Source organism: Monopterus albus, unplaced genomic scaffold, assembly GCF_001952655.1.
Source record: "Monopterus albus unplaced genomic scaffold, M_albus_1.0 scaffold38.1, whole genome shotgun sequence".
Classification (NCBI taxonomy): Eukaryota; Metazoa; Chordata; class Actinopteri; order Synbranchiformes; family Synbranchidae; genus Monopterus; species Monopterus albus.
Window position 1 is genome coordinate 254,818 of NW_018127918.1, and position 16,191 is coordinate 271,008.

General features: G+C 39.3%; 3 protein-coding genes and 1 pseudogene across 3 annotated transcripts in view; all 4 read right to left on the reverse strand.

Moving 5' to 3' along the window:
* The window catches only part of LOC109959251 (serine/arginine-rich splicing factor 1-like), a 4,343-nt pseudogene extending 3,363 nt beyond the window's left edge, over nt 1-980 (reverse strand).
* Nucleotides 981-3,817: 2,837 nt separating this feature from the next.
* LOC109959250 (serine/arginine-rich splicing factor 1-like) lies at nt 3,818-6,643 on the reverse strand. Its single transcript, XM_020598471.1, is given in 5 exon segments — nt 3,818-5,076; nt 5,318-5,490; nt 5,582-5,674; nt 5,677-5,696; nt 6,167-6,643. Coding segments are annotated over 5 exon segments (663 nt in total). The 5' UTR covers nt 6,361-6,643; the 3' UTR covers nt 3,818-4,893.
* A 1,067-nt stretch (nt 6,644-7,710) lies between these two features.
* Nucleotides 7,711-12,384, reverse strand: pigs (phosphatidylinositol glycan anchor biosynthesis, class S). Its single transcript, XM_020598427.1, has 12 exons — nt 12,088-12,384; nt 10,896-11,035; nt 10,680-10,791; nt 10,505-10,594; nt 10,327-10,418; nt 9,787-10,027; nt 9,522-9,664; nt 9,326-9,440; nt 9,085-9,230; nt 8,825-8,925; nt 8,535-8,745; nt 7,711-8,338 (listed from the first exon to the last, which is right to left on the reverse strand). The coding sequence occupies exons 1-12, from the start codon at nt 12,104-12,106 to the stop codon at nt 8,060-8,062; spliced, it is 1,689 nt and encodes a 562-aa protein (XP_020454083.1). The 5' UTR covers nt 12,107-12,384; the 3' UTR covers nt 7,711-8,059.
* Nucleotides 12,385-14,174: 1,790 nt separating this feature from the next.
* Nucleotides 14,175-16,191, reverse strand: part of aldocb (aldolase C, fructose-bisphosphate, b) — a 9,516-nt gene continuing 7,499 nt past the window's right edge. Inside the window, exons 8-9 of the mRNA XM_020598428.1 lie at nt 15,446-15,645; nt 14,175-15,323 (exon numbers count right to left, since the gene is read on the reverse strand). Of these exons, the coding sequence (XP_020454084.1) occupies nt 15,231-15,323; nt 15,446-15,645 (293 nt within the window). The 3' untranslated portion in view covers nt 14,175-15,230. The remainder of the gene's footprint in view (nt 15,324-15,445; nt 15,646-16,191) is intronic.

Here is a 16,191-nt window from a genome sequence, read left to right on the forward strand (position 1 = left end):
AGCTCCAGCACCACCTCCCCTACCACCTCCACGTCCACTTCGAGGGAACTCAACACGCAGGCGGTAGCCATCGTAGTCGTAACCATCACGTCCATAAACAGCATCTTCAGCATCCCTGCAAGGTGTCAGTGACACTCACTCTTTTCCTTAGGTGATAAAGTATGTTACATGTTATAATTTCACCTCAAATCCTACATACAGGCTTACAGTTTATGTACTAATGCAAAGATGTGTTACTGCAGGTAACTTTTCTAATTGTTGGTGAGAGGGGTCCCCGTTTTTGTTTTTAAGCTTGAACACCTGACCCCAAAATGTCTGTGCACAGCCCTGATTCATTGACTGTTTATTACCATTTACCAACAATGAAAGAACAATCTAATTATTTGGGGTCTCGCCCTCAAGGATTCAAAAGCTAAATTTAAATCTTCTTTAGTGTTTCATATAGGCCTATACTAACACCCAATATCAGCTTATCGCCTATGGCCTAATTGAACAAAACCCGGTGAGAACACGTCTGGGTTTAGCTCTGAAGTAAGAGAGCTAAGCCAAGGTTTTTCTCACCTCGGGTCCTCGAATTCAACGAAGGCAAAGGGCGGTCCTCCTCTTCGGGTTTTCAGGTCAATATCGCGGATGATTCCGTATTTATAAAACACGTCCTCGACGTCTTTGGTGCGGATGTCAGGAGGGAGATTTCCCACATAAATCCTACAGTCGTTACTCCCCGCTGGTCCTCGAACGACACCCCCGCCTGACATGTTAACACGGGCACAACACAAAGGCAACACAGCTAGCTAGCTAGCGACGACACAGAGAAGCAATGTTTCCACCTTGAACAACAAACTTTAGAAAACTATTTATGGCTGTAGGGATACTTAAATAACACTACATAAACTATATTTACATTAACATTGACCAGAACGGTTTGACATAGCTCGCCGCGTTTAAGAACACCTGACCCTCTAACGTCATCACGTTGTGTACGATGCACGTGTATCTACGTAAAAGTATGCTGTCAAATACTACACATTTTACATACCAAAAATATTTAGTCGGGCATATTAATTATGAGGACTTTCTTGATCTAAACTCTTCACAATTACATATAAAAAAATATCGAATACTGCAGTTAATGAAATTTCACTTTGAACAGGAAGAACTGCAAAAATGAGTTTGCTTTAAAAGGGCCAGACATAAAGTGACTCAATAGTATCAAAATATAAGGAATTACCTGTACCTCTACAGTAAAAGAAAATCACACTTGTGTGTAACTCCAGTTCTTATTACATTCAGCCCTACCCCAAAAAACTAATAAACTAATTCTTCCATACTAACTTGTTATCCCTAACAAATGAAAAGAAACACAACAAACTTAAAATTTATAATCCACAAGCTCTTACAATTCAAATTTTGCAGATATTTCTTTAAGAAAAGCCTTGTGAATGCCAATTTAAAATTTGAATCAGAATCAGAATCTACTTTATTGGCCAAGTGTGTCGGACACACGAAGAATTTGACTCTGGTACGTTGGCTCTCGGTGTGTATTACATATCCCCATGCAAGGGGGAAGTAAACAGTAAACCATCATAAGGCTGTGTATTATAACAAAATAAGCAGTATTAACAAGCAACAAACAGTCCAAACAATGCAAAATAAGCAGTATAAACAGTCAGTAAACAATGCAGACAGATAAGCAATACTCATTGTGAAATGGGATAAGTAGGAATAAAAATAGAGTACTTAACACTAGAGACCTGTACAAATCTTTATAATGTATATTTACAGGTATTGCACTGAGTGTTATTGACCAGTCATACTGTTGTTGGTTAAGTGTTCATCAGGGTGACAGCCTGGGGGAAGAAACTGTCCCTGTGCCTGGTTGTCTTGATGCAGAGTGACCTGTAACGTCGTCCAGAGGGGAGGAGTTCAAACAGATTGTGTCCAGGGTGTGAGGGGTCTGCAGTGATCCTCTCCACCCTCCTTTTGACCCATGAGGTGTACAGGTCCTCCATGGAGGGCAGGCTCACACCAATGACCTTTTCTGCAGTCCTGACTGTCCGCTGAAGTCTGTACTTGTCCTGTTTGGTTGCTGAGCCAAGCCAGACAGTGATGGAGGTGCAGAGAACAGACTCGATGATTCCTCTGTAGAACTGATCCATATTAGGTATTGCTTTCTGTTTCACTAATAAAACTGTCCTGCCTGTGTGTGTGTGTGTGTGTGTGTGTGTGTGTGTGTGTGTGTGTGTGTGCGCATAATGTTCCTAGATCTAATCTGTCTCACTAACCTTGGAGTCCCAGTGAACCTTAACTCCCCTGGCTCCACTAGCCCGATGGTGATAATAAATTCACTGTGAACTCTCTTAGCCAGAGCTGTAAATCGAATGAGATTCAGTAATACCCTATAATGTTGAACAGTGGTTCAGTGACTAACACAGTAAATACTAACCAGTGGTTCAATGAACACATAAGGTGATATGTAACTATGTAAACATAACTGTGACATATAAGTATGTAAACTTATGTATTCTAAAATAAAATCTTAACTATTCCTTTTCTAATATGATAGAATAGTCATACACAAACAAAGTGAACACACAGGTTAAATAAGCAACAATCATGGTGTCAATCTTCTACTAAATAAGTACTTAATTCAATCAAATGTTACAACTAATCCTAGAGTATAACTTTGTTAATAATTTTACTTCACACCAATAAACCTTCAGTTGTTTTGGAATGTGTGCACTTCGTCCACAAACCTTCCTTTTTATTAACTAGTATTTGTTTATTGCTAAACAGTATAATTTTTCTTTTTCTCTTCTCCACAGTTCACCATACATTCTATGTGTCACTAATGTTTGGCATTTATTCAGAGTTTTTGTACTTTACTATAGTACATCTTATTTTGTTTAGATTTCCTCAGTTCTAATAGCATGAAATAGATGTGCAACTGAAGTTGTCTTGTTTCCCTTATATGTGACTGTGTTTTAAAAAATATTTTAAAGATTTTGATGTTACTGATCCCATCTACATCACTTTCAGGTTTAAGTCTGGGAGTCAGTCTGGGAGATGAGTCATAGAAATTCCTGAGTGGAAATTCAAAGCAAACAAATACCTGTAGCTCTGCCCTTATGTCTAAAATAGTGTAGTTTTTAAGATGGCATAAAAACAGTCATACTGTCCACCGTTTTGGTTCAAGCAATCAGTGTGTCACTGTCAAAAATTCTTAAGACAGGATATAAAAGTCATGGAATGAAACTATATTTTACTCAAACACTGTACTTGAGCAGTTTTGAGCTACCTGTACTTTGACTGTTTCCATTCAATTTTACAGTTTTTACCTGTTGCTATTTGCATATTAAACTAGAGAGTGATATATAAAGCAGTTAGTCCCTCAGAAACGACTGGAATTACATAGAGGTTAAACATGTAAATGTAAGGTGTATATAGGTGTTGCGTGTTTCTGTGCAAAATTCTTTGTGGCATTAAAAGAACAAACAAACATTTACCTGTGTAATTGAAATTTTTATTAAAAGAGAATAAAGCTTCCAGACATGCCATCCTGCTCCAGAAAATACTGACAAGAAAGGAAAAAAAAAAAAAAAAAAAGACACAAATCATATCAAGATCATATTCCCTTGTTGACTTCCAGTCCTCCCACTGCACCTCCCGCCCCACCTCTGTTAATGTTGCCCACTATTTACCACTCTCCTTACGTGCGTGGATCCATCCTGCACCTCCCAGCCCTCCTCCTGGTTTTGATCCAAGCTTTGCTCTTCTCAATCATAATTTAAAAAAATACAAGTCTGAAAAATAACTGCTCATCACGGTGCCGTCAGTAATTGTGTCTCTGTGGTCTCAAACAAAATGGAAAAAGTAATTTAGATTATTTGAATGCCAATTTAGTTTGAATATTTTACTACAATGTTTCCGGTTTGATGGGGTTATCTGGACAGGGCCAGGATCCTCTCCCGGTAAAATGCTCTCATGCTCCTGCTCCATGTATCCATCCTGAAGCCTAATCCTAATCTGATCCTGATTCCTGATCCGGCTCCGGATTGGGGAGACAATGAGCCCAGTCCAAACCTTCAGATACCAGCAGAACCAAAGAGAAGGAGGCAAGTTAGAATCACACCTTCACAAATGTTTTGAAAATGTCAATAAAAATGCATCTGAGGGAGTTTACTCTGAATAAAACAAGCGACACCTTCTATGACAAATCCCAAAAAAAATAGGATTTACTTTGGATACCAAGAGAGAAGAAAAAGCAAAGAAGCACAAGCTTTGGGACTCCAAATACAAAGTGATGCACAACTTACTTCTGAAAACATTCAACAGCGGCACTATATTGTCAAGTGTGCTTAAAAAAAATTGAATAGCCTTATAATGCAGATTTCACAGTTGACAAGGCACAGCCATCATACCATTGGTGCCATATTTGATTCCTCCTCCTCCTGTTTATCTTAATATGAACTGTTTCCTCTGTTCCCATCCTATCCTGCTCCTCTGAACTCTACAGAGAGACACACAAGAAGGTCAAAGAACAGTAGTATATGCTTAGAAGGAGTAAAGCTTTACAAACCAAACCGAACATAAAGCATACAACAAGGCCAACCGGTAGAAGAAAGGTACAGAGAGGAGAAAAAGGAAATAGGAAAGAATGACAGATCAAGACAGAATGAAGTCCATGTACACAAACCAGACTTTTCATCTGGTCTGCAAAAATCAAAACAAAGGGAAAAAAAAGTATATAAAATAAAAAATTTTTTTTTATAAAAAATGGTTGAAAAGGAACATGACAGGGCAAACAGGTAACACATGGAGTGACTTTCTAAGTGATATGAAGACTTCCTCTATGGCTGAGAGATGCAACATTGCTTTAGTTAAGGTCAGGTGAATCTAGGTGCGAGAGCGAGATCGGGAACGTCGGGGTGAGTAACGTGGAGACCCTCGGCTCCGACGAGGGGAGTAGCTGCGAGACCCGCTCTTGCTCCGGCTTCGACTGCGGCTACGAGAGGGAGAACGACCATAGCTGGGGCTACGAGGACCATCCATCTTCACACGAATGTAGGCCGTCTCTCCCTAAACACACACAAACACACGTTTATGCTTAACTGAGCAGTCATTTCCATAACTACATGAGACTTCAGTAGACAGAAAGAGAAAATTCCTGCAGTTACATTCAAACTGAATATTATTTTTTACTTACTGCCCAGTCATTTTCACTCTCACTCCTGCTTTCTGTTTCAAGAAAGTGTTTAAAAAAACTGTAGTACCAGAGCATTCCTTATGAATTTAGCCCAGGAATGTAACCCTAACCTACCTCATGAGAGCGAAACTTGGTGTTATCCAATTTACGGACAGCGTAGGTCATGTCTTCTTTGCGTACAAACTCCACTACCCCGGTGCCATCACGGTACACATCAGCATAACATACATCACCTGCCTCTCGCATGTGATCCTTCAGGTCCTGCCAGCTTCCACTGGAAGGAAGACCTGACAGGAAAAGGTGGTGTAAGGTTCAAACATTTATCTCTATACAAAAAAATACAGGCACAACTTGCAGAGAGAAGAACATGTCACCCACCTGACACAACAACCCTGTATTCTGAACGCCGGGATGGGGGACCATACCTTCCCCTTGGGGGTCCCATTCCTCCTCCTCCTCCTCCTCCTCCTCGTAAACAGCATCCTCAGCATCCCTGTGAAAACCGACAGTTAATATTCAGCTATATAAACGTACACAGCTGAGTAGTAAAGAAGACATCAGTTAAGCTGTTTGTTTTGTTGGGAGTATGTTGTTTTACAATGATAAAACCGGGGGGAAAAACGCACCATGATTAATTAGTGTATACCCTGATGAAGTAAATGTGGGGTGGGAATCACCCACTTTTTGAGTTATGAAAATAAAAAATATAAAACAAATTTGAAAACCCTAACCCTTGAAAAACTAACTTACATCCTCTAACTGGACTAACTTGGACTGAGTTAACATCTCTCTTACAACAGTATAACCTTCATAAAACCAGGATTTAGTGCAGTTTGTATCTAATAAACTAGTAACTAACTGAATGTGCCTATTTATGCTGTGTAGCATTATCTTATGAAAACAATTACGGGTGCAGCATTAGCCAACTACATAAAGATGTCGTGGCGGAGCACCGCAGCTCACCTTGGGTCCTCGAATTGCACGAAGGCAAACGGCGGCCCTCCTCTTCGGTTTTTCAAATCAATATCACGAATAGATCCATACTTGTAAAACAAGTCTTCCACGTCCTTTGAGCGGATGTCAGGAGGGAGATTTCCCACGTATATTCGACAGTCGTTACTTCCTGCGGGTCCCCGAATGATACCTCCACCAGACATGATAGCACAAAACTAGCAAGCGTTAATGTTAACAGTAGCGAAGAAGTTAGCAAGGTGCCTAACAGGTATCCTCCTGATAAACAAACGACAAAAGACGCGTAGATAGTTAAGGGAATATAAAAAAATACCCGTTATTTCTTAATAGTAATGAAAGATGATATCACAAAGTGGATGTCAAAACAATTAGATTAGCAGCTATAGCTACACGCGCCTATCTAACAAAGCATTCTTCTTCACTCTTGTCGTCGTCGTCGTCTTCGTCTTCTTCTTCTTCTTCTTCTTCCGCTCTTGTCTTAATGGCGGGTCGCAAACCAGTGGAATTAAATACATGCCGCCACCTACTGCACTGAATTGTGTCACATCAGGGTTTTATGTAAATCGGTTTAAAAAATTACTACGGTGTATCATACTGTCTAATCACGTATCTTTGAAAAAAGTAATAGAGCATTGCAGCATTCCCACATTTAATGATTCCAGTGATGTGATATGCACTCACCGGCCACTTTATTAGCTACACCTGTAGAATTGTATGCACCTCAATGAAACACTTCAGCCCATCAAGCTCAAAATGTTTCAGTTTTACGTGAAATTGTCATAAATTCAATATTATATTTATTATTGAGGTCATAGTTAAAGATTGTGTTATACAGGACTACATTATATTCAGAGGAACACCTCTGAATATAGCTACAATTTTACCAGCTGGAGGATTAAATGTGAAGTACACATTCATACATAAATAATTATAACTGAATAATACGATGCATGCCAATGTAAATTGCGCTATTTTGCATAATGAGTACTCTTACTTTTGGTACTTTATATTTTATGCTAATACGTTTAGCATAACAGAAGAATAAGATTTTATGCTACTATTTTATACTTTTACTTAAGTAACATTTTGAATGGAAGACCTTTAGTTGTAACACCATGTTTTTAAACTTTGGTATTGCTACTTTTACTTTTTACTGTAAATAACCAGACTCCTTCTCCCCCCCCTACACACAATTACCCCTGCCGGGTTGTATTCAGCAGACAAAAATAAAAATCAGAGCATCTACAACTCCACAGCTAAGCAAACTCCATCTGCCCATGAAACTTATGTAAAAAACAGAAGCATCCAATGAAAGTAAATATTATTTTATTAACTATTATTTTCAAGATCATGAAAAAGCTTTATGCTCAACTTGAATACATTTGTGCAAGTTAAGACCAGAAGGTTCCTGAACCTTTTCTGGTGAGGATCCCCTTTTGTGTGTAGAAAATATTTTTTGGTGCAGGGGGTTTGCCACCCAGTTTGGAACCATTGCTTTAGACAAAATTGTCTCCCAAATTTATGCCACAGATATATACAATCATATTTTTTATTTCTTTGCAAAGACACCAGTTGCAAAAACTCAAAATGTGAGTCAAAACCTAGTCTTTACTTGTTAATAACTTAGAAAATGAAATTCAAAGATAAAACTTGTACACATTTACAGCAATTCAAGTTTTCAACAGTACAGTGCCAGTAGTGACAGTCCCAACAATCATTCATTAAAATCCTATGGTAAACACAATTCCTCACATGAAACAATCATGGCAGATTTGTAAATACCAAACCTCAAGGCTGCAAATGAGCCTTTTCTTCATGCCACCAACAAAACAATTTGTTCATAACATGTTATTTGTCAGACCTTGTATTCAGCACATCTTTTTCTCATTCCTTTTTGGCGTGCTTTTCCCTGTGTTTCTGTCTAGCCTCAGACAATATTTTGAGCAGTGACAGCAAAATAGGTACACACATAGGTAGGAAGATCGGTATGTAGATAGCAAACTTCTGGTCATCAGGGAAGTAGAGGAGGTGGAGAAGTGAAGGGTCAAAAAACGCTCTCTCCGACGCCAGGATGGCTTCTTTACTGTACTGCAAAGCAAAGCCAAGGTTTCCAGCTTCCAATTCAGCCACAGCTAGCTGCAGAGACGTGACAGCACTGGACACCTGAGAGACGGCAAGAACAATCCCAGGTTAGATGCAACTGATGAAACAAACAGTAGTAATCAACTACCCTAAAAATGGCAGTTTTATCAATCTAAAATTAAATCTACAACACAATAAATAATACTTTACAATGCAAAAGTTTGTTGACAGGAGTGTACACAATTAATTCTTTAATGCAGCTGGATGTGCATTGTACCTGCTGAGCAATGTTGTCATTGATAACTATGTTGCTAATCTGGTCAAGCAGCTGTGCCAGTGAGGTGATGGTGGTGGTTGCTGTGGCAACATTTTCCACACTCCGACTCCACATTAGGCGGTCCAGCTCCCAATCAGCGAGTCCTGTACTGCTGCACGGTGCCACCAGGAATCCAGGGGGAGGGGAAGATGACTGCACGCCCAGCAACAGTCTGACAGGACACGCTACAGGAAGGTTAACTTGTGTCTATGGGAAAATGAACGGTTGACATGTTGCAGGTGTCCACTCACCGAAGCTGTGCGAGGAAGACTCCCATGACTTTAGCCATGTTGATATTGATGTCAACAGGATACACAACCTCTGACCCATAGAAACCATTAACATTATAAACCTATAAAACAAAGAATAAAATAATTTGGATTGAATGAGTACCCAACACAACATAATAGTGCAAAATCTCAATTCTGCATAGCTACTAACTTATTCATACCATGTGCACTTATCAGTGAGCCATAAACATTCAGCCATGGAGGGCTTAAGATTTTCTCACCATGATTCCACCCCAACGTGGAGAGTGAAACGCATTAGAAGGAACTTCCTGTTTTTTATGGTCATGAATGTAAAGGGGTGAATGGTGAGCATCTGGGATATACAGCAGGAAGTTCAATACCGGGTTGGAAGATGCAGCATTTGAGCCTTGAATTCAAATGTAAAAAAAAAAACTGTTTTACACCAGAAGAAGCTACAATATAATTCTCCTTTTGGCAAACACTCATTGGGGGTTTTCTTACCAAGTCTAGCCTCCACTGGGTTGATGACATGCGCAAGGCTGTCTACGTTGAGTGTGTAGGCACTGCGGCTGCTGTCAAAGCGTGGGTTCACACCAAGCATGGCGTAGTATAAAGTCTGTAAGGAGAATATGTACATTAACCTACAGCAGCTGAGCATCTTATCATGACATTGGTCCTGCACATGCACACACAGTACCTGAGAGTCAATGCTAAAGTTTGCCACAGGAGCCAGTTTTGTAAGCAAAGGTTGGATGTAGGTCTGCACAGCACCCTCTATGTCCCAGTGGACCCGGTGGGACTTTGGGTCTGGGTTCAACAGACTGAATGTTATCTCATAACCTGAAGAGAAAATAAGAATAAGCAAACAACAGAAGGAAAGTCTTTGCGGAATTAAAGTACATACTGATTGGAATAGAAATTTAGCTGGTCCACTTTATGTCTGCGCTGAAACAAATACCCACCTGGGCTGGATTTAAAGGCTCTCATACTGTCAGCGATGCCACCCTTGTTGCCAGGGATGAGACGGACTCTGTCACTGAGGGCAGCAGTGATGTCAGCGTGACTAAAAGACATCAGCTGCAGCACCTGCTTGAGCTGAGGCTCCAGGTGAGCCAGCAACTGCTCTAGTGTCCTTCCCACTCTCATCTGGGTACCGACACGCAAGAAGGCTGTCCGTCGCTGACCAATATACACATTCACATCCTGAGAAGCATGAAGGTACATGTCAGTATTGGTATCTTGTGTCCCAAGTCTGAAACCTGAGCAGAAGGTTCTCCATTTCAGACTGTCAGTCATTAGACTACCACAGTAATTCAGTGGAAATGCTACTCGACTCTTCAGAGATCCATGAAAGCATAAAGCTACATGCAGACTTTATTAGCCCTTTTAACATAAACACACTTACTCTGGAATGAAAATCAAAGGTATTAACTAACAGAAAAGAGCCAACAACAGCCAAATGGCCAGCTTTTATAGATATATAAGACATTTTGAGTTTTAACCTGAAGCAGCAGTGGTGATGACTCTGGGATCACATACACAACCAAAGAACCACAAGGACTCTCACTGAGAGTATGTAGAGACAGATCTGCCTCTAGTTAAGAAAAACAAGAGAAACAGAGAGAATTTACTACCTGTGGTGTCACTGAGAAAACAAAATGTTTGCTGACAGTATCTCACCTGCAGCGGTGGGCTGGTTCAGGGCATCCTCTTCCATGATTGTAGCTGTGCGGTACCTTGTCTCGTACCTGTACCACAAAGCTGTTTTCTCTGAAAACAACAAGTATTTAGGGCAGTTATTCTACATTCTTCCTATTTTGTAATAGTAAGAGAACAGGCAGCATTAATAAAGCACCATCTACTATGTGTTCCTCATCCTGACTCAGTGTCAGCGGAACCTTCTTCTGCTGCTCTGGTGTCACAGTTCCACGGGCAAACACAACCTCCACATCAGCACTCAACTGTAGCTGCAAAAAAAAAGAAGAAGAAGAAATAAGGAGAGGGACATGTTGACATATGTATCACACAAAAAAAGATAAGTGAACCACAATTAATGGAAGCAAAGACAAACCTGCAGCTTAGCCAACTCTTTTATCTGACTGACAGGCAACCAGGCACGGTATGTTTCAGTTGTGCGCCACCACAGGGGGACTCCTACGATGATGACCACTGCTGCTATGGACAGAGCAGCAAGCTGGCCTCGTCTACGCTCTGAGACACACACAAACACAGACATACAGATAAGTATTAGAGTTATCACTTAGATGTAAGGGCTGCAACTTACAATTTTCATTAATGATTAATATAATAATTATTTTCTTGATTAATCATTTATGCTATAAAAGAAGACCACATCTTCCCAAAGACCAACATGATGTTAAACAGCTTGTTTTGCTCAGCCAACATACTAAAACCTAAACATAACTGTTTTACATCCCAAACTTACAAAGACAAATGGTAAATCCTAATATTTTAGAAGCTGGAAACAGATATTTTATTAAACCATTTATACCGTGTTTGTTGTCCCTGTTATATCTCTGGTTGTAGTAGCTCATCAAATGCAAAGCGAAGTTCAAGACTGGTTTTATAGCAGTAATGGATTTTTAAATGTTTCTGTCCAATGTGATAAAAATATTGATTTGTCACTAGAAAAAATCCTATCAGTATTTTACACAGACCGTGTGTCAAACCCACATATTGATATCACAATAGATAAGTATTTATACCATAGTTTTATCTAAAATAATCTACCCCTACGAGTTCAACACGACACCTTACTGACACCAGCATATATAGTCTTACAAATAAAACATGATCTGACCTACATACAGTAAATGGCTGCGAAACCTATTTAATTTTAAAGCTAGAATAACAAAATAAAAGAATATCGAGGGTTTAGTTCTGATTGAGAATTTAGAAACCCTAATAGCTGCGACTGTAATTAACAGTACTTAACTAAGTGCAGAATAAAGGAGAGATGGTGAGAACAAAACATTTTTATGGAGACAGAAAAAAATCTGCATCAGCGCTTGCAGTGTCTTGACAGGGAGGCATTATTGCAGCAAATGCTAGTGCGGCTAAATTAGCTAGTTACCATTAGCAGTTAGCTCCAGAAACAGGGAGAAAACGGACACTTTCTGTTAGGATGGCTATGTCTGTTGTACGTGTTAAATACGCCAACAAACTGCTATGCACTGCTGTAAATGCTGCCTTTTTATAAGAAGCAACGACTTAATACAGAACACATTTCTGAATCTACTCACCCACTTCCGTGGTAGCCATTTCTGTCAATGGACTGAGCTGGGTGCGTTTGTTAATAAAACACGCTCAGTCGCTAAGTCACATGGCCGACGTTACAAACGAATGGGACGATTTATGTGAGTGTGAAAACAGCGTTGAGTCCTAATCCAGATACAAATGTATAGTTTCATGTAATGGAAATAAATATTGTAATATGCACCTGTCTGTCCACCCCAAAACCAAGAAGATAAATAGACTGAGATACAGTGAGCAGCTGACCGTCGTCATTCCGGGTGAAAATATTAAACGCACAAACACACCGTGAGACATTTCGTCAATCTTCACCTTGTGGTGAAGTCAATCTTTGCTGGCAAAATTAGCATGATTACCAATTAGCTCAAAATCCCAAATAAACCTTTTTATGTGGCTGTAAATACATGACTAACCAGAAAATGTACACACATAGGCCTACCTACTTTGTTTTACAGCCTAATACAAAACTGACTGCTACCTTCCTTGTGGTTGTTTTGTATCTTTTTGTAATTGTTTCACATCTGTTTATAATTGTCAATTTTTGCTTAGTATTACATTGAAGTCTTTTTTCAACTATTTTTACTAGTTTTGTCTCTTTTTTGCATCTCTTTGCAGTTGTTTGTATATATTTTTAAGCCATTTTCAATATTCTGGGTTTTTCCTGTCTCTTTGTAGTTTTTCATTTTGTAGCTTTTTGTTGTTGTGTGGTCGTTTGATTGACTTTCCAACAGAAAGGTTAACAGCACTTTCACAATTCTCTGGTCTAGGGGCCTTATGATGCTTTGGGCACCTGGGCCTGTGCCCGGTTCGCCCATTTGGTATCCATCCATGCCTGGAGAATGCCCAGTAGGCTAGTTTAAGGCCTTGCTCAATGGCACCTCATTAGTGGTAAATAAGGAAGAGCTTCTCATTCCCAAGCTTATCCTGCAACCTCTAATTTTTTTGTCCACCACTGCAAGATTTAAGTGAACACCTTTCAATAAATCTTTTTATAGGGTTACATGTTGAACAGATTATGCCTTTAACACATTTAAATCTGTTTCCACTTTACTTGACAAGTGAACATACATTGTATAACATGCTTTGAAACACTTCTATTCAGAAGAGGGTTTAAAAACTAGGCCACTAAAAGACTACAGTATAAAAAGCCATTTCAATCTGTGGTTGAAAGGGCTTAAAAATGTTTTTTGTCATGTTGAAATAGATTTGAGCTCAGTTTGTTTATAAACTCAATTGTTGCCATTCCATTTAAAGAAAAATAAAACTTGCATCATGTATGGAAGCAAAACAGCCTCATAATGATTGGAATCTATATCAGCATCTGAATAATAGGTTTTGAAATATTATACTTTGAATTCTATATTCTGAATGAATGCACTCTGAATTTTATGCAGTGAAATTACAAGTAGAGATTTTCAAGCTAGAAAAATACATAATTTTGATTTCAAACCACACCAATATTATTAAAATAATTCAAATATAAAAATGTACATGTCTAATTTTCAATTCAATGCGTTTATTTCAATAAGCACTATTCAGAACCAGAAAGTTCAATCAACTCACAATTCAGACTGTGGCATTCAGGTGCAGAAATTCAAAACAACATCCGGGACACTGGGCAGTAGCAATCGAGCGACAATGCCATCGATCGGATCCCTGGCCAATCGGGTAAACACAGGTCAGTCATGTGACTCTAGAGGCGAAAGTTTCCTGTAGTGCTGTGGCGCGAATACGAATGAACAATAAAGGAAAGTACAGAGGAGGGAAAGTTTTCACCTGTGATTTTCGAAGTGATGAAGGAGGAGGGCAGTGCGCCGGTACGTCATAACTGTCTTTAAAACGTTGTGTTAGGTATGAAAATTGCTTCCATAATCATGTGACTCACCACTAAAACCTTAATAAAGGTGTCATTACAACAAATTAAAGCGCTACAATAGACCTATGAGGCTATATAATGGAAGTACACGAGGGCCACTGCACAGGTTCAAAGGTCAGGCACAAATAAAAATAAAGGACAAAAGGAATTATTGAAGTAAATATCATGAGCACCAGAGAAATAATGCAACGCAAATGGTTCTTTGCTAGTTTTTAACCTAGTTTATTTTTCTCCGTTTGCCACACCAAGTGCTTTAAGAACAATATCAACATCACAAACATTACAGTACTCCAACACAGCAGTGAGTTTCCCCTGTTGCTAACCCCACACTTTGGTCCACCACTTTATGAGTATGTCAATCAAAACCAACTCCTCTTCCCATGGGGCAGGTTGGGGGAATCAGGAGGGGGATGACATGCAAGCATTACATAATATTGCCAACGTTATATAACTAAATAACAATTATTTTATGTAATTTAAAGTTAATGTTATACTTAGAACACACACATAAGATGCTTGTTTGATTACTGATGATTGGAAATGTGATGGCAGAAAGTTTTGGATGACTCCTGGTGTGTACTGGTTTGGTACAGTGTGTCTGACCTCTGCTGGAGCTACGCCTGTCTGAAAGTACAGTGTACATTCTACAGTTTTGGACAGTCTCTCAAAAGATCAAATCAATCTGAAAAGTCAACATTTTCACACTGCTCATCTTGTTCCTTAACAGATGTTCTAATGCCATGAATAATCGGTTGGTCCCACTGTCAAGGTGGATGTTAGTCTAGCAACACTATTTTCTGACAGAAGCAAAAGACCAACATGCATGCGCTGACCCGGCCTTCTCAGGAGCAGCTTAAGGTTTAGCATGTGGGAGAGCAAGGGAGAAAGCACCAGGTGCAGTTAGGAAGAGACATGAATTTAATACATACTACCTTGATCTACTGTAAAGTGTCTGCAGCCTCTAACCTCCTGTCTGAGTCCAATAACCATTAAAGACAGACAGAGATGAAATGACAGTCATCCTCTTCAGTCATAAATTGTCTCAAAACCATTTTGATTTGATTGCTCAGTTCTCTTGAGTATTGCTGTTCCATTTATATTTTAAATACACATATATCTAATAATGTAATTTTAATAGCGGACAACTCTGAACTACAGTAGACAGCGCAGGCGTGTGACAGATGGAGGAGTGAGGAGGAATAGCAGAGCAGATATAAGACTATAACTAGGCCACATTAGTATGTGGTAGTTTTGTGTTTAGTAGGCATGGTTAGCCACGTAGAGAGATTTTGATGCAGCACCACCGGTTCCACTTGACTCATACTTGCCCATTGCAGCCAGACCATTTGCCTGGAAAAGAGAAAAAGAAAAAAAAAAATCCTAATTATCAGCACTGCTCAAAAGGAACTTTGTTTCATTTTACTCTGTGAAGGTGTAGCTATATCTGATGTCCGTTCACAGGTTTGTCTGACCTCAGCACGTTTGATGAACTCCTCAGTGGCGGCTTTCTCATTGTTCAGCTCTCCTCTCCACGCGTTCAGGGCAGAGGCCTGCAGGGCGCGGCCATAGGAGAAGGTCAGGGCCCAGGGCTTTCTGAGTCTACAGTTGTTAATGGCATTAAGGTTTACAGTGGCCTCCTCTTCGGACTGGCCACCTGACAGGAAGGTCACTCCTAAGAAAATACAGAAGCAAACACATACCGAGTGATTTGATAGTCATTATATGTAAACTGCATGCAGTATTCAACTGGTACCCTTCACAGCATGTGAGCTAAACAGGCAAAATGGGGAATTTGTCTTTAGGCAAACAAAGTCAACACACAGACCATTCAGCAATAATAAATGAACAATTAATAAATACAGACTTGGATTTAAGTGACCCTGATTTTTCAGGGAAATAACACCACTAACTAGATTCTAACTCAAATAAGTGTCTGAATTTTGTCTCCGTTTTGTTTAAATTTACATCATTACCAGAAAATCACTTTTCACTATTCTGATTATAATGCATACAGTCATGTGAAAAAATTAGGACACCCTTTGAAAGCATGTGTATTTTGTAACATGTTTTAATATATGGTTATTTAATCTCAATTTTAACAATACAGAGAGATTAAAGTAATACAACTAAACAAGTAAAACTGAAGAAAAGTCTTTTCAAGATCTTCTGTAAATGTAATTCTACAAAAATGCCTATTCCAACTGAGGAAAAAGTTAGC